Genomic DNA, 16587 nt, shown 5'->3' with positions numbered 1-16587 from the left:
AGTTTGGGATGATCATCAAATATGACCCATGCTTCATTTTGTTGAAAAATTGTGTATCATTTCATAGAACCATATTGTTAATAAAAATATGGAACATTGAAGACACTTGGCACTTAGGTGCTGGTTGTCTTTTCACTAAACCAGGAAGCTTCATGTGTTGCGTAAACCATTAAATTTAGTTAGTTCATATATAGAATGGCTTTTTTAATTGGATATTTAAAAAATTGCAGTCACAACAGACTTTGAGCTTTGCTTCTTCAAATTATGTTTGGCTGTTCAGAATTTGGTATGTAACTTATCTTGTATAGATGTGCAAAATAGCTTTTTCCAGAGGGCTGCTTATATAAAAAAAAAATTTCCCAGAGGACAAAGGCTTTGATATAAGATGAGATTGGTAGAAAACAGGTGTTCCCAGTGGAATTTCCCCTGGAGGAAAGAGGTTCCTTGCCTTGTTTGTGCATGTGTGGTGGACAGAGAGGATTGGCAGCCTCCGGCCAAAGCTGGGAATCTAAGCAGGGGCACTTGACGGTGATATTTGATACAGTCACAGCTGCCAGACAGGAAAGGAAGTGCATCCAGGATGGGCTGTGGCTCTTAGTTTCCCCTCAACACTGGACCACTGCAGCTTTCATTTCTCTCTTGCTGCTTATCTCCTAGCCAGGATGCCCAGCTCTTCCTAACAGCAAAGATCCAGTGGAAAAGAAAACAGTGTGCTACGGTCTCTCTATCATGCATGTTCACCTAGGTGGAAAAAGACCTAACGTGAACAGGGGAAGGAAGTGGAGGATGGTAGCAGCAGCACTAAGAAACAGGAGTTTGATCTGGGCCAGCTCCCAGCTGGATTCTTGGCTAAGGTTGTGGGTTCCTTTCAGGCATCAAAGGGTATGTAGTCAGTTTAGGATTGGCTGTTCTATGATATGCTCTAAGCTACGCATGCGTATGAATCCCAGGACTTTCCAGCTGCCAGAAGGAAAAAAAACCTGATTCCCTGCTAGCACTGCAAACTGCTATTTGGTGTTTTGGAACTTTAAAAAAAATTCATTGGTTTTTATCTATAGATGTGTTTTCTGTTTCAGATGTTTTGTCTTTACAGCATCGAATTTCTAAATTTTCATAAAGGGCTGCAGATATATGTTTCAGTAAAAAATGTATATGGTAAAAAAGAAAGTTATGAGATGATAGTTTTCTTCTTGAATGTTTGCACATGTGGTACATATGTGCCTTTTAAAAAATTCATTATCAAAATCTGAAAGTCCTGTCATAAGATCTTTATTAGTAGAGTTGGTGGGAGGTGGGGTTTTGAATCATTTTGTTATACTATACATTCCATCTAAAGTATTTCTGTGAATTGTTCTTGGAGATAAAAGGCATAGCTAACTTCTGTCCTTTTTTGACCTATACATTTCTGCTCTGCATAGCACCTGCAAATGCCCACTGGGAAGTATGTATTTAATGTTGATAATTTTAATATTTCAGATGTTTTATATTATCATGAATGGAAGTGATAGGGTAGAGGATGAAGGATTTTACAGGAAAGTTCCATGGTGTTTAGCAATGCATTTTCAGTAAGAAGTCATTTCAGCATTTCTGCCTACATTTTCATTCATAGAAGGGTTTGTGTACTTTTTGTGTTCGTTTTAAAAGAAATATTAGGTGCTTTTGTTTTTAATTGTGTTACTCTTCTATAGGAGATGCCACTTTAGGTGCAACAAAAAGCATGCCTGTTTTTATTGAGGCGCTGCATCTTAAAAAGAAAAGGGAAATGACTCTTCCACTTGGTGTCATACTTCCTTGTCCATCTGCAGCATGCAGCTGTTGGTCTTCCAAATTAATGGCTTCCCTTGTAAGATGAGCTCAATGACAGCCTTGTACAGTATTTAGAACCAAGGAATAATAAACTATATTCACTCTTTCTCTGTGGCTTCCTTGTTACTCTGGCACAGAAAAGTGTTTGAATTAGATGCTCTAGGAATTTAGGAAACTATTTTAATGTAGAATATAGTTAGTGAAGGCGCAATATCCTCTCTCAAAGTGTAAGATAGTATTTAGCTCTTGTGATACAAACATCACAATGGCCATTGTTCAAGAGGTTTTTCAGATTTTTCAAGACTGTGAAATGGATATTTAAGGCTTCATTGATGCTGTAACATCACTGTTGACACATTCTTAATCCTAGATTCTCAAAGTACATTGAACAGTTTATATTTTTATTAAAATATTTCTTTCCAACCTTGTATCCAGATATTCCAGGGCAAAGTACATTATTTTAAAGCAATTGAACAATTTAAAAACTTCCTTTCAGTTAGCCTCAAAGGTGCTACAAGATCTCTCTATAGGCTGGAACTGATGGCCAGGAACTGATGGCCAGGAAGGGGCAGCTTCTGCATTGGGACTGCAGCAAACACACGCTGCAGCGCCAATCTCCCCTGAACCTGGCCCAAATAGGAGTGGAAAAGATCTGCTCCTTTTGGGCCAGGAAAGGGCCACCTTTTCCGGCCCTGCCACAACCCCAGGGCGTCTTCAAGATGCTCCAGTGGCGTGTGGCATGTAAATGAAGCCGCCCACATCTGGGCAGCTGGCTGGCTTCCAGGCAGCTTCAGAGTGTGCAGCATGTAAACGCCGTACTCCCAAGACACTTGGAAGCAGGCTTTAATGCCCTAAAATTTCAAGTCAGATCAACATAATCAAAGTAAAATCTAAAGTGCAGTAGACCAAGACAGTTATGGTCAGGGAACTTGAAAAGTTTCAATGAACCTTTCAGGTAGATTTTAATGTGGCAGTAAAATGAGGCCAATAATGCCAGTCAAGCTTCCAAGAGAAAGACATCAGATACCAAATTCAAAAGGTCCTCTCTTATCTCCCAATAGTCTGCTACTCGCTCACTGGGGGACAAAGTGGACAATCCCTTCAATAGAACTTAATGCCCAGATAGGTATATAGAGGGAGAATGTATTCCATATATTCTTCCCTTGTTCCCTCAATTTCATATACACTCTGTGGTCACCTTCCCAATATTTTAAAGAATTGTCTCTTAAACAGACAAGCTTCGATTAACAAAACTTCTAGCAGACTCCTTTTTACAAGATCTCACGTCCTCACCCCCCATTTTCCTTCCTGCCCTCTGTGTAGCTGGAGAATTTTTTTTAGCAGCTTTGGCAATGGGAGGGTGGTGAAGGTGGGCTGTAGAAACACAGACATATGCAGAATTTCTGCAGTAAATAATTCAATAAAGCTTGAACAGGGAAAGAATGGCCTGTGTGCTTCCTGGAGTAGGCAAATGCCTTCAGAATGCCTTACTGAGCATGCATGAACAGCAAAACAGAGAGAAAATGGGAAAACAGGTATGCATGCCTCACCAGCTGACCACAGCATGTGGAAAAAAAGATAGATCTGTAATTCTGTCTACCTGAATGTAAATTATAAGAAAAGTGGAGGTTTGTGGAAGTCATCCCTGGATGCATTTTGCAGGAAGCTTTTAAGTGGTCTCTAAAAGGTTCATAATGTTTCTGTTTACTTCTGCAAAGCTTATCCTACCTGGTTGTTGCATTTCATAGGTGTATATTGTTGTAAATAAATCGTTTGCTGAAACATGTTGAACTGTTGTTGTTTTTGTGGTATAGAAATTCATCTGTCTTGTTTCCACATTATTTGTGCCTCTGGTCCCAAATTTTCTGTTGAAGAAGGAACAAATTCTACCTAGTTAACTGAAGAATGCCTGTGCTTTCCTTTAGAAATAAATTCACTAGACCAAAAGCTACATGGAATCCCAATCCAATCTAGTGTATATATTCGACTATAAATCACCCTAAGGTATAACTCAATGGAAGGTTTGGGGGCCAAAATTATGGATGTTGTTATGACTTGCAAATAAGTCGGGAATAAAACCTAGGGACATGTATCAAAGGATCTAAAGTATGAAGCTTAGGAAAACAATGCCAAAGAACTTGCAAAATCCCAGCAGCCATAACTGTTTGTGCTCACACTAAAGGCTGGATGGATGAGAGAGTAGTGCGGGGTCAGTGCTTCCAGGACAGATCACACTCTTCCTTTTCACCAGGGGATGGCCCCTTTTTAAATAAGAGTTAACTTAGTACTTACATCGACCTGTAGATAAATCGACTCAGTTTTTTTGAATTAATTTTTTGACTAACATTTCTAGACTTATACACGAGTAATATCCTGTACTGTTCCATTGATTTTTAATTAGGTTAGGAAACAAGAAATGACCTGCTTTCAGGCTTTCCTTTCTCACTGTGAACACACAGTTGTCAATCTGTTAATGATAGGTCAGGACTAAGGAGTCAGTTCTCTTGCTCTACAGCAGAGATAGGTGCATGCTGAGAATGGCCTTATTTTCGTGATATTTCAGCAGCCAGAAATCACATCTAGTCACTTCCTAAAGTATTTCCTGTTCATTTCAGCCCCTCCCGCCAGTTTTCAAGAGCAAAACTACACCCCTAAAGGCTTCTAGCATGCAGGTATTTTCTTTCATGGGTTGCATCTGCACTGTAGAAATAATACGGTTGAACACCACTTTAACTGCCATGGCTCAGTGCTGTGGAGTTCTGTTCCTCAATTGTGTGAACACGCAATTGTGCAGAGATCAAAAGTTATATTTCTACTACAACTCCTAGAATTCCTAGAGATTATGCCCATGCTCTGTGGGGATTTTGGAAGATATAGTCCAGGGCTGCTGCCATACTGTAGAAATAATGCAGTTTGACACTGCTTTAACTGCCATGGCTCAATGCTGTGGAATTCAGGGATTTGTAATTTTGTGAGATATTTAGCCTTCTTTGTCAGAGAAGTCTGATGCCACAATAAACTACAATTCCCAGGATTCTTTAGCACTGAGCCAGGGCAATTAAAGCGGTCTCAAACTGTATTGTTTCTGCAGTGTATTTTGGACTCTAGTCACTGTACATTACAGAGCAAGCTTAAAGCAATGCATAGTTAGCCGATAGGGTTAGAGCAATCGAGTGGAATCCCACAGATTTTATTGTAAATCCTAGAATCTTATTTTGAAAAATAGACAACTTCATTTTTCCAAGACCAAAGCACACTTAACAAATGGTATAGGGATACCAGCAAAAAGGTGACATCTAGTGGTGAGTGATATTGGCATGATTTATAACAGAAACACCTACTTTTGTGCATTTCTGTTTTCATAATGTACACACACACATTTACGAACATATACACACATCAGTGGAAAGTGGGGCTGCATAATCCAGCAGGATCTGTTGAGTGGGGACTAATATAAAATGATGATCTCTGTGTTAATAATTGTTAACTGAATGGGAAACTTTATTCCTAGTGCAGGACCTAAATGATATTGCAGCAACCTGCAACATATTCATATGAGGGAATCCTATTTTTATTGCCCACTTGGGACTACTAGAGCTCCTTTGGTTTAACAAGAATAGATATTTCTATTAATTTATAAAAGGGATGAGTGCAAGAAAGGTTTGAATCTAGTTATTCCCTTTAAGTAATATTAAGATTAATGTTGAGGCAAAATAGTGAATAGATCTGTTATGTACGCTACTGTGTTAATAGTTATGTACACAAAAGTTAGAAAAGAGTCTGCACTTCTTCAGAGGAGCCCTTCATTTTGACAACATGTGTTCTGTATAATAGTGCATATCAGTTTGGTACATTTGGTTGTTTTAGGTGATGTCTGAGGCAACCCAAGCTAATTGTAAAAACATCCCTTCCCATAAGAAACCATAAGTTTCTAATAGGCATAAAACATCTGGCAGAAGTGATGATGAACTGGTGTTTGTTTTTGTTGACATCAAATAGGTAAACGGATTGGGTTATATTTGCAGTTTCTGTCTACATCACAGCCTTTTGGTGACTCCATATTCATAATGACAAAAGAACATTTTCTCCAGATGAAGTCAAAGATCTGTTCTTTTACTGTAAAATTATTGATCTGTTAAAAAAAAATAAAAACACCCAGAAGCACTGCAACATTTATATGTGCTCTACTTTGGAAATTAGCTAAATTAGCTTTAAAAATGCTTCCCAAAACAGAGACACGAAACACACTGCAGAAATAATCCAGTTTCAGACGACTTTAATTCCCCTGGCTCAGTACTAGAGAATCCTAGGAAATGTCGTTTGTTGTGACCCCTTCTCTAACAGAGAAGGCTAAATGCCTCACAAAACTACAGTTCCCAGGATCCCTAGCACTGAATGAGGCAGTTAAAGTGGTCTCAAACTGGATTATTTCTGCAGTATGTTTTGGACCAGAGTCCCAAAATGCTTTTGATCTAAAACTACCAGAATCCCTGATTATTAGGGTGCTGACTGACTGGAAGTGCTAGTCAACAACATTAGAGGATTCAAGTTTAACTGGTATAAAGAGTTAGGCTCCATTTGTTTAAATGGGATGAATGTTTCTTTAGATTTCTCTGTGTAAAAAGGTTTTTCTCTTCCACAGAATACAGTGAGAGGCAAAACATAAACATTCAAACCTGGATTATTATATATACATAGTTTGGGAAATCACAAAATCATAGAGTTGGAAGGGGACTCATGGGTTATTGAATTTAATCCTTTGCTCATGTTCTCATTTTTTAAAATGGGGACTGAAATCTGAATGCCAAATTTATATCCATGATCTCGATAGCATTACCTTCAGGATGAATTGAACCAGCTCTGTTCATTCAGCATATTTGAATATTGAAACAGAATTTCCTGCACCAAACCAGTTGCTCTTCTTTGCTCTGCTTCAAATCCTCCTTTCACAGCTTATAAAACTGTATTAAGATCATTATATTTGTGCCACTGTCTGTCATTTCTGTGTCATATCCCCATTTATTTTATTTTGTAAAATCTTATCTTTTTCTGTCTTAAATCATCTTGAAACTAACCTACTACTCTTCTTTTTTCCTATATAGCTAATACACCACCAATTAAAAAAAAACTGATGGTATTTCATGTATCACATATATCATGTTTTCTATGTTTGGCGTCTGCCATGTTTTACTAAATGAATATGCAGGTTAAATGTTACAGCAAATTATTATTATTATTATTATTATTATTATTATTAACCTTTATTTATGAAGCGCTGTAAATTTACACAGCGCTGTACATACAAATGCAAGTTAATTGCTGCTCTCCAGCACATGAACATTCCTGTGACTTTTTGCACTGATCAAATCTCTTTCCACCCACCCCATTTTTTTATCACCACTGCACTCAATGCACCATTAGAATCACTAACAACTGCTTGGGTTTGAAGGTAATTCTGTTCTTTATTTTTCTGGTTCATACTCCAGGAAAAAATAAAGCTTGATGCTGAAAGGGAAAAACTAGAAAAGCTTCAGGAGCTTTACTCCGAGCAGAAGACCCAGCTTGATAATTGCCCCGAGTCCATGAGGGAACAATTACAACAACAGCTAAACAGGGTCAGTAGCATGGATTCTATGAGTGTGTGTGTATGTCCAGTTAATTGTAACATGATCAAACACAGGTGTCCAGAGACTTTCTGTTTGTTGAAGGCTTTAGGGTGAGTTTAGTTCTTTGCTAACAAGAACACTGCATAGTGAAAAGATAACAGAATGCAAAGAGCTGGATTAAGAATCAGTTTGTGTTACACACTTTAAAGGTTGTCAACAAGGTAATACTTAATACTCTGTGACCACTGGCTAAAAACGAGCTAAGCGTATGCAACTGGGATATTTAGTTATAATTTTGGTAATCTTGCCATAAACGAAGTACAGACATTCTCAACACTAATTAATGTGACCTACAATTTAGTGCATAGATTTTATTACATTTACAATTGCTTTTACTACTGTTCTTGTTTGTAGAACTGCAGTACCTATTTTTTTTACATTTTCTTGAAATTGTTCTTCCCAAAGCTCTTTCTTGCACTATAAGTTGTGTTTGAATAGTGCATTTTTATGTGAATTTATTTATTTATGTATTTATATTGCATTTGGGAATTGCTATAATGCAACTGGAAGAAGAGGCCTAAATATTCTAAAGCAAACAGTATGAAATTCATGGCACATACACACAAGCAACAGGAAGCAGGAGGTTGTATCCAGTAGTGGCTTTACCTTAGCAGGAGCTGCTATTTGCAGAAAGAACTTACTTTTTTGGACAGAACACTTTTCAGTTATCCCCACCGCCACCACCTATCCACTATAGATATCCACACTCTATTGCCCCCTTAAGTTTATATTATTTCTTAATTTTTTTTAAAGCAGCCTTGTGAGAGTCCCATTACTGAAAGGCAGAATATAACATTATTAAATAAATGCAAAACCAGTTCTATTCTGGAGGGTCCTCCAACTCTCAGGAGCTGCTTTCTGGGAATAATAGGAGGCTCACAGGTAGAGGAAAATTGGCAAATATCTGGTATCCCAATTGGTGTTTGCAAATGGGGTTTCCATTAAGGCCAATTGGGTCCAGTTCTCAGGATGTGAAGAAACATCTAAACCTCCACGCTCTAGAAGTATGCAGGGTATGTCTTTTACATTGCCTTACATTTATACTGTACTGTAGTTCTACAAGAACCTGATGCAATCTGTGATTAACAGATTCTGCAGTCACTAATTGTTGCTAATCTGCAACAATAGAAGGAAAGAATTGTTTTTTGTTTTTTTTTTTCCAAGATGTTAATCTCTTGCTGAAAAATACAAACACTCCCATTATTAATCTGGCCCAATGTCTTGAAATTTTTTTCTATTCAGACATTGGTCATGAATTTGAATTTCCACAGATCTGACAGCATTTTTCATATATCAAGGAAGATATTTTTTCTAAACTTTCAGAATCTTGGAAATGTCATAATTCTATTTCAAATTTCTGTTTCTTGTGTTCTGTCTGAAAATTATCCCTTTATTCCACCTCCCACCTTTTTAATTAGTTTGGCACTGTTTCAGAAGTATTGATTTGTACAATCACATTCAGTGGGTTTTTATTTCTGTTTAATTTTATTTTTTAACTAAGAGAAAACTAAGGAACAAAACAGACTTTGAGTACTGGATCGGGGCTGCAGCAACCACACACCACGGCCCCAATTTAAATGCCACATCCTTTTGGCACAGAAAAAGAGTGCCCTTGCTGCTGCCACATGGCTCTTTCCTATTTCTTCAACGCAGCAAATGTTGTGCTGAGGAAAAGTTGTGATGCTGCCCACCATCTGGGCAGGCAGGCAGCGTGACGCCTCTTTGGAGGTGGAGCTGGGGCATGCAGCATGCAGTTGCCATGCCCCCACTCCATCCTGATGCTGCCCTTTTGGCCGGCCTGTACAGCCCCTATGTCCCCAATACTAAATGATGAAAGCACAGATACCTGTATGTGGAAAATCTTTGAAAATCAGTACTGGGGCAGTTAGAGGCATTCTGGAATAAAAACAATGGCTAACCAAAAGTGTTTCTTTCTCACCTAAATAAATAATTGTAAATGAAAATTATCAAAACATTTAAGAAGAATACTTGCTGAAGGAATGAGCAAATGGGGGGATCTTGTTTGCAGAGACCCTTTGATACCATAGACAGAGAAATGTGTCTACTTGGTGGCTCTTTTGCACTGCTGGCTCTTGGGAGTTTTTAAGAAACTAGAGAGACAAAAAACGGAGTCCATTCAATAGAAATCACAGAGGGGAAAATGGAGACATGTCTGAAAGTGATTGACAGTGCATCTACTGAGATGTGGCTCCCATGTTTTTCCTGTGGATCCTGGGAATTACCTCATTATCCAGGATTTGGGTTATAGTTATAATAACCTTGGCTGCAATATTGAACCAGGATCTCTTTTCCACCATTCCATTTGGTTTAGGCAACCTTTTAAATTATGAGACTTCCTTTATAGAACCAAAGAATGAGCCTAATTTACAGTCAGCCCCCCTTATCCACATTTTTTTTGTCCACGGATTCAAGCATCCACGGCTTGAAAATATTCAAAAAAAGTATAAATTCCCAATAGCAAACTTTGATTTTGCCATTTTATATAAGGGACACCATTTCGCTATGCCATTGTATTTAATGGGACTTGAGCATTCACGGATTTTGTTATCCATGGGGGGTTCTGGAACCAAACTCCAGTGAATAACAAGGGCCCACTGTATAAACATCATCCTTTGACCCTTCCAAATCATATGATTTCTTTCGAGGCTAAACTCCACATTACACAGAAGTCTGTGTAAACATCATCTGACTTTTATTTAAATAAAAAGCATACCCTGAAGTTACAGTGAGGGGAAGGACAGGCATGGTAATGGCCTGATGTTGCAAGCCATTTTTCCTCCAACATGCAGTAATTCTTTGGTTAGAAGCAAGAGGCAGCCTTGCATCCAGCAGCCTTTCAGGATGGGAGGAAGGATGTAAATCAAATTCTGAACCAGCCCAGTACAGTGCTATTATTTACTTTGACTCATGCTTCAGTATAACCTAAAGGCACCAGGTCTCATCTGAACTTGGAAGCTAAGCAGGGTGAGCACTGATTAGTACTTGGGTGGGAGATGTCAATGAATACCAGGTGCCATAGGTTGTATTTCAGAAGAAGGAACTGGTAAAACCATCTCTGAGTATACTCTGCTTAAGCAAATTATGAAATTCATAGGATTGCCATAAGTCAAAAGGTAACTTGAAGGCACACTGTGTAGTTCCACTCACCTTGCTGCAGTATGATCAAGAGATGACTAAGCTGAAATGAAGAAAAACAAACCAAAGTGAATTATTATCTGAAACCATTATTTCATTTCTGTGACATTATACATGAAATGAATACTCAGCTCAACGCTTAGTTGATTTTACATTGGATTTTTAGGGGAAATCACTTGCTCACTGGAAGTTATTTGCATAGGATTGGATTACGTGGTCTGCTTACTCTAATAGTGTTCAGTTTATAATTTTGCTTATTATTAAAGGATGCAGACCTGTTGGAGATAGAAAGCAAACATTTTGAAGATCTGGAATTTCAGCAGCTAGAAAATGAGAGTAGGCTTGAAGAAGAAAAAGAGAACTTAACCCAGCAACTTCTGCGTGAAGTGGCTGAATATCAGCGCAACATTGTCAGTAGAAAGGTAACTTTTTAAAAAGTTGATCAGCATATTACTTTTTATGGTTTATTATGGTTTATTTCCACTTTGTAGTCAGATTTTACTGATGTTCTTTTGCTATTGTTGTTGTTTATTTTGTTTTGAATAGGGTTTTGTGCATCCAATTATTTTCCCCTTTTCTCTCCTGTTTTTTGAACCTCCGTATAGATTCCACTCTCTTTCTCTCTACCTAATTGTTAAAACTGTATTGAGTAAATCTGCAATCTATGTACGTATTATAACGTTACTGTTTCTTAAAATGAACAAACCAGCTGTCATCTAAAGGAACAAAGAGATACTATGTCTTTACTAGAAACATAAATCCTCACTTATTTCATTCTTATGTGTATAAAGGATTTCAAAACTTTTCTCCCCTTGCAATAAAAGGATTTCAAAATGTTCTCCTCATTTTGTGCAATTACAGGACCTTTTGCACATTTTTCAACAGTGTTTTGCATTTGTGAGTGCGATTTTTAATGCAAGTATTTATTTATTTATTTATTTTGCAAAAGAAAGAATGAAAGCACCAAAATTCAGAAAATCTCATGGCAATTTACCATTTTCTTCACAAGGTGTTTTAACCCATGAAGGTTAAGAAAAATTTCACTGAGGCTAAGAAAATGTGCAACTTTTCCTTACATTACAAGTCTCTCCATGTGAATTTATTCCTGGCAAACAGGATTGGTGCTGTACTGTTGTATTCCCAAGTTCATATTGAATGTATGTTGATGCTGTCTTCATAACAGGAGAAAATTTCTGCTCTCAAAAAACAAGCCAATAATATTGTCCAGCAAGCACAGAGAGAGCAAGATCATTTTGTCAAAGAGAAGAATAACCTGCTTATGATGTTACAAAGGGTAAATAAATTTTCTTGATCATCTACAACATTATTTTAAAATAACCCAACAGTGTTATAATATTCTTATAGGTTCATTACACAGTGACCAAATTCTCCACCACAATACCATAGTCAGAAGTAAGTTTTATTGAGTTCAGTATGGCTTACTCTCAAGTAAATAGGTATAGGATTTCAACCTAAATTAGGAATTGTCTTGACCCTAAAATGAAGAAGTCATTCTTTTTAATGGATGTTACTGATATAAACAGAGTAAATTTCCCTTTTTTTCAGGGACACTAGAGTCCTGTTTTTGCTTCAGTCATGTACAGCAATAATTTTGAAAATAGAGGAATTTACTCCCTATAAATTAGTTGTCCTTTTTCTGCAGGGTGTGCATCTTAGACTTCCAGGAGTACTGAATTAAGCAGGATGCTTTTTTTCTTTGACCAACTGCTGTTGGTTCCTCATTCATGCATACCTGTGCTTTGGATAGCAAACACATGAAATGTAGATTGTATCCCTGCACATGCAGATGATTTTAAAACTCTGTCTGTGCATTGGAAGGAATTTGGCCTATGTGGGACTTGAGTATGTACACAAATGCTTTAAAATGTATGTGTACATTTTTCCTTCAGTGGAGTGAGATCATTCTGAGATAGTATTCTCCTCCTACCCTTTGAAATGGCAAAACCTTCAGGACATATGCCCTGTTGTGGACACCAGATTATTTGTTTGTCTGTCAATTGGATGTACCCCCTGTCTTTCTCCCAAATATAGGATTCAAGTTTGTATAGAGCCACCATGGTGTAGTGGTCTGAGTGTTGGACTGGGACTTCATGAGATCAGGGTGCTAATCATTACATTTGTCAGGCCATCTGTTGGGAGTGCTTTGATTGTGTATTTATGTATGGCAGTGGATTTCACTTCTAACTCTATGATTCTATTATTTATCCATGAAAACCCACAGGATATCCTTGGGCAAATCACATACATTCAGCCCAAAAGAGATTGGCAATGGCAGACCGCCACTAAATACATCTTGCCAGGAAAACCCTAGAATAGATTCACCATAAGTCATAATCGACTCGAAGAGACATAACAGCAGCAAAATATTATTTACCAGAATGATATGCCTAAAATACAGAACAAGAGCAACTATTTAAACAGAAGTTAAAGTACCATTAAAAGCAATTAAAAACACATTTTAGAAATACATCCCTAAGAAAAGTACAGCATTCATCTGGTGGTAACAATCTCTGTTCTCAGCAGCCCAAAAGCCTGCATAAATGAAAAATACATTGTGAGCTTGTAGAAGGTAATACTTTAGGGAATGATGCATGGAATGGCTCTGAATACACTAGGATGTAATTGTATGATCTAGGATTGGAAGAAAAGAAGAGACTGGGAGATAAACTGCAATTTATTTTTGTACAATTTCAAAATGAAGCTATATGAGAACGTTATTAGTTCTTTCTCTTATTTCTGATTATTGTGAGCAAGACATTAGAGCTCTTCTGTGGATGTCATGTAAGTGGTTTGCAAAATCTGTGTCTGAAATATAAGTTGGTCTTAACAGGAGAAGGAAAACCTTTGCAATCTAGAAAAGAAATACTCTTCACTATCAGGAGGAAAGGGATTTCCTGTAAGTCCCAGCAGTCTAAAAGAGGTAAGTACAAAACTTGGAATTATGGAGAAATGAAGAGTTATTATTGTTGTGTTTCCTGCATTAGATGGTAATTTGCAGCAACATATTTTGTAATATTCAATGTGAAATGATGTTGGATTACAGTTTTCTCTGTATGAGGGCTACTGTTGATATTTGAATTTAATTTAATAATGGTCAGTTTTCCTAAGCAGGATTTTGTAGTTTGTAATTTGACATAGCTGTATACTTGTTGGTTGTGGGGTATACAGCTTGATTACCCATGACTTTAACTGGTCATCTGTGCATTCATGCATGTTTGCAGAACGTCATCAGTTGAAACATTCTTGAAAACCAAAGCTTTAAAGTAGGACGCCCCCCCCCCCCCCCCCAATAAATGAATACGGTGTACTTCCCTCTTTCTCCTTAGTTCTAAAGATTTCCACAGTGGGAAGATAGGACATCAAGTGTAACGGCACAGCTTCACAGGGAATGAGTGTGGGTTGTATGCATGCGTAGATGGCCACTCAAAGAAAAGTAAGCAACATTATGGTCTCTGTGCAACACATGGATAAGTAGCAACCTGACTTATTGGTTGTGGGGAAAGTCATCTCTGTAGGATTGACGAGAGCGTGACCAAAGTAAACATTCTGATGAGACTGAATGCCCAAGTAGTAATGCTCAGTGAATGTCAAGTGCTGGAGAAGTAGCTCCTGTCCTGGTAGAACATGTCCAGATGGACAAAACATAGAAAAGTAATATTTCTCCTTCTCTTTCATACAACATTAAATGTACATGTACTGTACTTTGGAGTTTCATACAGAGACATAGCGTTTTAGTGTGATCTTCTATTTATGTTGCCTTTTGGTTACTTTTAAATGTTTAGTTTTCTAAAAAAGAAAAAAAGTAAAATAAAATGGCCACAGATGCTTCCAAATTATCTGAAAATGCCTCCTGTAACATTTTAAAGTAAGAAGTAAATGGTATTTCTTAACAGCAAAAGAGAAACAGCAAAACAGGGAACATGGTTAGTCCCTTGTTACCAAAAAAAAAAAAAAAAAAAAAAAAAAAAGTAACACAATACAAGTAACATCATGGTCCACATGGAAGACAAGTGACTGGCAAATGCCAATGGAATGGAGTGCCATAAAATGACTGCACAGAACATTTTTATTTTGGCTATGTGGAACCAAAGAGCTTCAACCCTGCCTGCCATTAACAGGACCAAACCAGTAACATAACTCCTGAGGAGAAGTAGACAGTGTTGAAAGTGGAAGGTCATTTAAGATAACCAGTACTATGTGTTTTGAGATCTGTGGCACTGACCCATCTCAGTTATTTAGAACTGAATTACTTAGAACTTCCTCCATGTGCACTGCTCAGGATAGAGTTGAAATGGCTAGGTGATAGAGTATAGGCCAGTGGTGGAGAACCTTTTAGAGGCCGAGTGCCCAAACTGCAACCCAAACCCCACTTATTTATTGCAAAGCGCCACATCCCTCTGGATTTCTAATGACAAACTCTAGTGAAGTATGTGTTGGGATGATGGTGCGTGTGCCCACAGAGAGGGCTCTGAGTGCCACCTCTGGCACGCGTGCCATAGGTTCGCCATCACTGGTATAGGCAATTCTTGGGAAGACATACAGTGGTACCCCGGGATACGAATGCGCCGCCTTACGAAATTTCCGGGTTACGAAAAAAATCCATTGAAAAAAACTGTTCCGGGTTACGAAGGTTATTTCGGGTTACGAAAAATTTTTTGGTGCTTTTCGGCGCTTTTTCGCACGAAATCGCGGCTTTCGCTATTAGCGCCTATGGGTTTTTCGGCTTGCGAAGATTTTCGGGTTACGAAAGCGGCGGCGGAACGAATTAAATTCGTAACCCGGGGTACCACTGTATTTAAAAGATCTGTTTCCATACCATACCTGAGTGTGAAAATAAGAGGATATGTAATTAGTGCTTACATAAAGTGACAATTTGCCTTTCCAGGAGTCCCTATCCCAACAGTGGAAGCTTCCAAGAATGGAAGCTTACTCTCACAATTGGTGCGTTTTCAATACCTGTAAAGCCATTAGACTTTTGGCAACCAGTTCATGGTACCCCCAAAGTGATTGCCCCTGAAGTGTCAATCCTCGAAGCAATAAAAATTAAAATAGGTGAAAGTAAAAGTAGGGAGAAAAAAGGAGACCAAAAAGAGAGAAAAAACATTCATGGAAAAATGGAGAGACATAGGGGTGAAATGGATGGGCAGGAAGGGATGGCTTGAAGCCACCTCTTCTGAAGATGGATTGGGGCTGCAGCAACCACATGCCACAGCCTCAATCCATCTTGAAGCTAGCCCAAAAAGGAATGGCAAAAATCCGCTCCTTTTTGGGCTGGGAAAAAGTCAGCTTTTGTGGCTCTGCTACAGCCCAAAGCTGATTTCAAGCCACTCTAGCAGCATGTGGTGTACAAAGACTGTGCCATCGGAGCACCTTGAACTACCCATATCTGGGCAGGCGGGTGCTTCAGGGCATCATTGGAGTGTGCGACATATAAATGCCGTGCTCCAATAATGCCCAGAAGTGGGGGGGGGGGGGGTTGCCTATCTTTTTGGGCCCATAGATACCATTCCTTGATGTGACCTCTGCAATGGTTGAAGGAAACTGAATGGGAAAATAAGAACCAGATGGTAGGGTTAGGGCTTGAGTTTGAGTTAGGGTTTGATTTAGGACTTCCTAATTCAAAATTTTGTAGGTCTGGAAAATGCTCTGCAGGTGCACTACCCACATATGTGATACACAGAGACCAAGGAATAGTTACTTTGATTTATGTATTATGCTTCATCCGCATGTTCTCATGTGTACATTATGGAGGCATGGCATTCCTTTGTTTATTACAGAAAATTATAAAAAGTATGTACACATTGAACATGATTGAAAAAGGATATTAATGATAACCAAGCTTTAGTATGTATGTGGATGCCTTTAGGGTAGCTAATGGCTTCCACATGAGTTCATTTCTAATGTCCACATTGTTCCATCTTACAAAAAACATGCAGGG

The 16587-nt window shown here is 38.3% G+C and overlaps 1 protein-coding gene across 1 annotated transcript in view; it reads left to right on the top strand.

The window, feature by feature from the left end:
* LOC121917242 (pleckstrin homology-like domain family B member 2) overlaps window positions 1-16587 on the top strand; it is a 91134-nt gene that overhangs the window by 47862 nt on the left and 26685 nt on the right. Inside the window, 4 exon segments of the mRNA XM_042443004.1 lie at window positions 7293-7421; window positions 10895-11050; window positions 11812-11922; window positions 13480-13569. Of these exon segments, the coding sequence (XP_042298938.1) occupies window positions 7293-7421; window positions 10895-11050; window positions 11812-11922; window positions 13480-13569 (486 nt within the window).

This window comes from Sceloporus undulatus, unplaced genomic scaffold (genome assembly GCF_019175285.1).
Source record: "Sceloporus undulatus isolate JIND9_A2432 ecotype Alabama unplaced genomic scaffold, SceUnd_v1.1 scaffold_13, whole genome shotgun sequence".
NCBI lineage: Eukaryota > Metazoa > Chordata > Lepidosauria > Squamata > Phrynosomatidae > Sceloporus > Sceloporus undulatus.
This window is presented reverse-complemented; position numbering and strand designations above follow the sequence as displayed.